Source organism: Octopus bimaculoides, chromosome 3 (assembly GCF_046866305.1).
Source record: "Octopus bimaculoides isolate indiv1 chromosome 3, ASM4686630v1, whole genome shotgun sequence".
Taxonomy (NCBI): Eukaryota; Metazoa; Mollusca; class Cephalopoda; order Octopoda; family Octopodidae; genus Octopus; species Octopus bimaculoides.
The window spans coordinates 70,538,861-70,547,023 of NC_142930.1; the positions used below are offsets into that span (position 1 = coordinate 70,538,861).

An 8,163-nucleotide genomic window follows, 5' to 3' on the forward strand; every position below is an offset into this window, starting at 1 on the left:
ATCGACAACGTTACTTAAATGGTGCTTTATTTTGTCGACCCCGAAATGATGACTAGCAAAGATGATCTTGGCGGGATTTGAACTCAGAACGTAAAATGTCGGAACAAATACTACAATGTTCTAAGGTAATATCAGGTCATTCCATAAGTTCTGTCCGATTTTACCTTTTTAAAAACTGAATGAAATTTAATAGTATTTTAAAATGTCTAATGGAATTAAAAATTATTTTTATGCATTTGTGTACATTTAAACTAATTAAATACTATTTTACATAATAATAGAATTAAAATTTCTTTGATTAAAACCCTTTCTAATATGGAAATATCGAAAGAGCATTTAAGGCGCATAATGCTTTATGAATACAAAAAAGGAAACTCTGCAGCCGAAGCGACTCGAAACATACACTCAATTTATGGGAAAAAATACTTGAATGAAAGAAGATGGTTCGCAAAATTCAGAGGTGGAGATTTCAGCCTTGAAGATGAAGATCGAACAGGACGTCCAGTTGAGGCATTACTTGAAGAAAATCCTGCATTATCAGTTGAAGAGTTGGCAATAAAGCTTAGTTCAAACCATTACAACTGCTCATCGATATCTTCAACAACTTGGAAAGGTTCCTAAACTTGGAAAATGGGTGCCTCATGAATTGTCTGAAAGCAACCGCAAATCTCGAGGTGACATCTGCTCTTCTCTCCATTCTGGCGAACTCATTTCACCTCTTATTGGATAGATTTGTGACTGGTGACGAAAAATGGATCTTCTATCGAAATGTTAAAAGTCGTAAGTAGTGGCTTGGTAAAAGGGAAAAACTCAACCACAACCGAGAAAGGAACTTCATGGAAAAAAGGTTCTTCTCTCTATCTGGTGGGATTGCAAAGGAGTACTTCACTTTGAATTGTTACCATCTAATGCAACAATCAATGCTCAAGTCTACTGTCAGCAATTAGAGCGTTTGAACCAAGCTTTGAAGAAAAAAAGACCTGCTTTAGTGAATCGAAAAGGAGTGATGTTTCATCAGGACAATGCGCGACCCCACACTGCAAAGATCTCATCATAGAAGATCGAAGGGTTTGGTTGGGAAGAAATTCCTCATCCACCTTATTCTCCCGACCTTGCTCCTTCAGACTACCATTTGTTTCGTAGTTTACAGAATCATTTGAGGGACATAGCTTTCGCAAGCCAGGAGGAAGTCGAAACTGACATTTCAGAGTTCATCGCTTTGAAACCAAAAGAGTTTTACATTGATGGGATTAAAAAGTTTGTAAATTGATGGAAGGAAGTCATAGATAATCAGGGAAAGTACATTAATGATTAAATTTCAATTCAAAATTCGGACAGAACTTATGGGATGACCTGATATAATTCGTAAAACTTGTAAATTAGTTTGTACAAATAGGGTGCGCACTGGTTTGTCATAACGTAAACCAGATAGTTAAAAACGTTTTTGGTCAAAATCCCGCCTACTATATTTATGCATATACTCAAATCTCTCTCTAGCCAATAATGTCTCAATTTCAAAATAAAACTGAACGAAATTGTTTTAAGTGGATTGAAGAAAGTGAGCGTTAGCGAGCGTATAAAAGGCTTCCTAAAAAGACATTAAAGTAAAACAAATGAACAGATACACTTTAAACACTACAAGTCCTTTTCACGAAAGAAAAAGTTTATGAAAACTGAGAGAATGATATCCAGATCATTTTATTTCCTTCTCTTTATCTTATTCACAGTGAAGAGTGAAAATAATACATTTGGAAAGGTTATAAAAAAGATTGTGTCGGAATACAGTAATTCGACGTCAACTGACAACAACTTCTCTCCGTGGTTTTTTGAACAAATGGTAAAACTCCTAAACTGTGGTCCTTTACCGAAATTGAACAACAGTCGAATACAATATACTTTGAAATGGGAAGACGAAAAAATACATCTGCAACAAAAGTGCAACCGCTATTTTGAAGCAAGCGTAGAGAATACGGCCGATATTATTTGTTGGAATGGTAAATGGATGTATGAAGATAAAAAATGTAAGTTAATAACCTGCCCCATTTTTCATAAACCTACACACAGTTTCATGATAAATGTTGCATACACACATAACACTGTTGTTCGCTTTTCCTGCCTATCTGGTTATTTTCTGCGAGGAAACAATTCAATACGGTGTCAAGAAAATCAGCAGTGGTCGTCTCTACCACCAGTTTGTGAAGCTATTAAATGTCTGCCACCGCATCCACCCAAACATGGCAATGTAAACAATACAAATGAAGTTGAAATTAACGAAACAATTCATTTCAGTTGCTTAAAACCATATAATCTGAAAGGTGAATCTGTATTAACTTGTCTTCGAGACGGTAGCTGGAACTTTCCGACACCTGTTTGCACTTTGAAATGTGTCGTACCTGAAATTGCTGGTAGAGTTGTGACTATTTCTGAAGGTACAATTTCAAAACCAAGAACCTTAATCAATGAAGGAGAGAAAGTGTTATATTCTTGCAAACGATCTTTCATTCCTGTCACGTTTGGTGTCGTTCAATGCTTGTCGGGTAAATGGTACCCAAACATAAAGTGCAGAAAAACGTGTAAAATTGAGAAACTACATGGATTAAATTTTATTTTGTCACATAATTTTTCAGTTATTGAATATAGCTGTTCATCAGGAGAAACTTTGCTGGGAGAGTCTAAAAGAACCTGTTTAGAAAATGGAACGTGGAGTGGAAAACTTCCAAAGTGTGTAAAGAACTGTCAATTGTTACCCGAGTTTGGCATATATAGCTACCGAAATTCAGACACTTTGCAATATCTTCCGTTTGGCAGCACAGTCACAGAAAACACGAATATTACTTATTCATGTCAACTTTCTTATGTGAAGAGCACCACTGAGAATGTGATGTGTCAAAATGGTGTATTGACCCCCAAACCACGCTGTTCACATGCAGGTATTCAGCTGATAGATTCCTTTGTCATTTTTACCCATGAATCGTCAAAACATTATGTTTGTGGAAGAAAATACACTTGCGAATTTTATGGTTACAGTCATATACCATGCTTATGGACAAACTGTTTATATGAGTTCTCCTATTATTGTGGACATGTAGGCTTTAACAATGCTACATCAGAAATATATATTGATGCAGAGGTTGATAGTTGTTGTGTTTTGCAGTGTAATGATGATTAATATCAAACTATTTTTTACTTGTACATTAAATTTATGTATATGTTCTTGATTGGAGTAAAACGTATTCCATCGCATTACATTCAGTTATGACAAAGTAATCGAATTCGTTGTACTTACCTATTTATACTTGTTTCTGACATTTATCGTGATATATATAATTGGAAAAAGCCGTGAAATTTAAACGTGCCTTTAAACCTGCTTTTCAGTCAAAATGTACACATCAGTAAATTGAGAAGAAATTACTCACAACTTAAAATTGTGTTCGCTGCGGCTTTCAAGTATCACGGGAATCTTTGATGCTAAGTTCTATTTATCATGCCCCAGGAGAGTATGTTTTTAAGAGAAAGTATTTGGACTAACATTGGCAATTTCAAATTTAGTGTAGTGTATTTCATAGTACGAATTTTATATTTGTTATTGGCTGGGTCAGACACAATTCTATGAAATTCAACAATATACTGAGCACTTTCACGTGGTTACACAATAAAATAATAATATTAAACTAAAATATGTATGCATGAGTCCGTATGTTTATGTACATACGTGCACACACACATATTATAATATAAATAAAAAATATAAAGACATATACATACATATATGTACATACTCACACATATATGTACATACTCACACATATATGTATATATATATGCATATATAGGTACAGGACGTCACAAACGTAAACAACTTGGAATACGAAAGCAACATGAAATACGAAGACAAACTCTTGTATGCGAACAACGAGAGGAACAAATGGAAAACATGAAAGTAACATAAAGAACGACTCTTCATCAGTTGTTGGCTGTTTAGCTACTCCACATTTCGAGTAATTCACGACAAAATATATAAATATATAATTGAGCTAATAGTGAGGGATTATCAAGCCAGGCAAAATACTTCAGAACCTCTCAAAATTGTTTAGATTAGTAAAGAACTCAAAATATTTTTATGTCAGTGTTCATACTTATGGTTCATTACAATTCTATTTTGTAAATCCGTGGTTAGGCTCCAGTCAAACTGATTTTTACACAGACGTATAAATAATGCTCATTACATATTTTTCCTTTATTAGAGTAAATTTGGCTTACTGCTGTTTCCATTAATAATTTTAGGTATATTACTGATAGGATTACTGAATTGGTCTATTGATCAGTTGAGAAAAATTGAACGACCTAGCAGTATTAATGCTACTTCCGCCAGAGCCATATCTGTTTATAACAAAAGCAAAACACTGGAGGAATATAGTACGTAGAGGTCAAAGAGGGAAAGAGGCAAGTAGAATAGAGAAAAAGAGGAAGACACGTTACAATAAGGTGATGAGAAGAAAAGAAAGAATAGCAGAAAGAATTGGAGAGGATGGCCGAAATTTGGGAAAAGTACAGTCATAAAACATAAGTGTTTCGCCTCCCTCCCCCATGTATGCACCGTTCCTTCAATGCTCTGCTTTTTTATAGCCAGAAATGGCCCTGACAAAAGTAGCCTTAATCTTTGTAGGTCGTTTAATTTTTCTCAATTCATCAATAGACCAATTAGGTAAACCTATCAGTAACGTACCTATAATCACTGGTGGAAAAAACAATTGCAAGCCAAATTTACTCTAATAACGAAAAAAATATATAATGACCATTATTTATACCTTGTCTTACACATACACGCGCGCGCGCGCGCACATTGTTTATGCTATAACAATAAAAAACGTCGTTTTTAATGATGGAACACAAAGTAGATAAATGTATAAAACTAACCTGTAGATATTGGATTGAGAAAGTCTTCGGATAGAAAAAGTCGAAGGGTTGTGTTAATCCAATATTAACACTACTTTGTGTGTTAGGCATATTAAATAGATTCGTCTAGGAAATTATTTAGTTTACTAAAACCTATAATTTCTTGGAATTTGTATTAAAATATTTAGATTATGATTTTGAAATGAAAGATAAATCCATATTTTCACGTTTAAAATTTTTTAGTGTTGAAATTTACTTCTTTTTAATTTCCTTCAAAAGATCTTTCTGTTTTAGGTATGAAAGAAGCAAAATTGCAATTCAGCAAATAAGAAATAATTTTTGAATCTACATTTTAATATTTTGATTTTATTATCTCCTTCTATAGTTTCCGTACATCTTTCGTTTTTGACTTTTTTTCGAAACGTTTTCCAGATTCACTCATTTAAACATTTTTAGATGTCAAAGATTACATTATGAGTATGCGAAAAATAGAATTTTCACAAATTCAATAGTTTCATCGGCTTTGGTATGTTTTTAAAACATACATGGCCTCAAACACATGCGCGCATGCGTAGTATGTGTATGTGTATGTGTATGTGTGTGTCTCTGTATATCTATCTAAATCTATATTTATATATAAAAAGGAAAAGACCATTATTTAGAATAACGATCGTATCAAGTGGCCGGCATGGAAAAAAACTGTGTAGGTAGTAATTATTATAGATACATAACAATATAAGTTTAATTATAATTAAGGGTACTGAAGAGGCACCACCATACCAGATATAGCAAACAAAACTGACTCTAGAACCACATCATGTATTCATATAGCATATGTGAAACGATAAATGGACAAAGAAATGAGCAAAAATTGAATGGTTAACTCTATATCGACGATTTCAGGCTTAGTAATAAAATACTTTGCCTTCATTAGAGGAAATACACTAAAAATTAGAACATAATTACACACACACACACACACACACACACACACACACACACACACACACACACACACACACACACACACACACACACATATATATATATATATATATATATATATATATATATATATACATACATACATACATACATACATACATACATACATACATACATATATACATACATACATATATATATATACACACACACATGCGACATACGAATACTTACATATGCGCACGCATACATTCATATATGTGCACGTATACACCAGATTAATTCATTTGTCCGTCTTACACCATGTGCTATATGATTAAAGCATCATCGCAGGGAATGTGATGACACAGAGCGAATATGATTCTAAAAATTGGTCTTATCCTTTATATATATATAAAAATATTTATTTTCTAGAATATATGTGTATATGTATCTATGTATATATGTATGTGTGTGTCTATATGTATTTTATATATATGTGTATATTATAAACATAACAATATATTATATTCTTCTGATAAACTAAGTAATTTTAGTATAGGAAAAGAGTAATTATGATAATCATACTGAAGTCCTTAGGAAGTTTTAATGCTATGTCATTTTATATTGAATGATCTTAAATGTAATTATATCAATTTAAATTAAATTTTAAAGTAGACCCTATTCTAGATATATATTTCTAGTTGTAAAAATGCATTAAACTGTAAACATATTGATTTAAAGTGAATTATTTTCCCCTGAAAAATAAGAAATTCCTATTTATTTATGTAAAAACTAGTATAGATAAAGATTATTCTTCGATAAAGAATATTTATTGTACACCATATTAAAAACATACTTTGTAAATTACTTTTGTAAATCATGTCCCTTCTATTTTTTCGTAAGTATAAATGCATATAAACATTATGATGAGTTTTTTTCTTTAAAAAACTAAGTAATTTTAATTTTAATTACAGCATTACTCTTTTTAGTATGAAAATGAGTAATTATGATAAGGACGTTTGTGAAGTCCTTATGGTTAAATATTTTGGGGATAACTAATTAATTTGGCGTTTATATGATTTCTTCGATAATTACGTTATTATGATAATGTTTCAGAAAGTTTCTTTCATATATAAACTACGTAACTTTTAATTATTAATCTTTGATTTTTAGTGTGGATTATAAATAACTAATGCAATGTAATTTATAATATTATTTAGTATTTGACTAGAAATGATACAGTATTTTAAATATGATATTTTGCTATTTACCCATAGATAAATATCATATTATTATTATTATTATTATAACATGTATTTTTTAATAATATGAAAGTGTAAAAGGGATATTTCTTATTTCGCCATGGTTTTATATTGTTTCTGGTATTTTGAAAAAACTAATGCGCTAAAACATATTTAGATTAAAATTCTTAATAGAATACAAATATATTTTATGATAGTTATATTAGTTTATCTGTCATATTTTATTTTTTATTTTTTAACCTTGTTATTATTTTAATTGACGCTCAAGCTTGACAACATAAACAAATTTAAGTTTGGTCTTTTTTTTTTTTGATCTGTAACTCCTCTTATATCAAATATTACACTGAAGAGATTCTTACCCTCAAAGATGGATTTTAATTTTATTATGGGTGAGAATCAAAACAACTGTATGTAATTTATACTTAGTGTTTATTATATTATGTTATTATTATAAGGATATAATATAATATAATATATATAATGCTAATAAATTTTACTTTTGGAATTGACAATTGCATTTCTTCATTTTCTTTTAATTTTTATAAATTTAATATATACCCATGTGAATTGTAAAGTTTTTCCCTACTAAATTAGGTATTGTACAGTTAAGCCAGTGAAAACTTGGATGTGTTTTCATCCCTATAAGAGTAACATATTTTCCTCGTATTGCATATGCCCACATATGCATATCAATGTACATATATATGTATATATATATATATATGTATATATATATATATATATATATATATATATATATATATATATATATATATATATATATATATATATATATATATATATATATATATATATATATATATATATATATATATATATATATATATACATATATATATATATATATACATATATATATATATATATACATATATATATATATACATATATATATATATATATATATATATATATATATATATATGTATATATGTAAGACGGTGAGCTGGCAGAATCGTTAGCACGTCGGGTGAAATGCTTAGCGGTATTTCCTCTGCCGTTACGTTCTGAGTTCAAATTCTACCGAGGTTGACTTTGCCTTTCATCCCTTCGGGAC

The 8,163-nt window shown here is 30.5% G+C and overlaps 1 protein-coding gene across 1 annotated transcript; it reads left to right on the top strand.

Annotated features, from left to right (window-relative positions):
- Positions 1 to 1,496: 1,496 nt before the first annotated feature.
- Positions 1,497 to 7,597, top strand: LOC149136579 (P-selectin-like). Its single transcript, XM_089349207.1, has one exon. It carries the CDS (start codon positions 1,667 to 1,669, stop codon positions 3,167 to 3,169), a length of 1,503 nt encoding a protein of 500 aa, XP_089205333.1. The 5' UTR covers positions 1,497 to 1,666; the 3' UTR covers positions 3,170 to 7,597.
- Positions 7,598 to 8,163: the final 566 nt, after the last annotated feature.

Excerpts from the sequence above, each read along its gene's own strand:
- LOC149136579 (XM_089349207.1), top strand. The coding sequence starts at position 1,667 with ATGAAAACTGAGAGAATGATATCCAGATCATTTTATTTCCTTCTCTTT.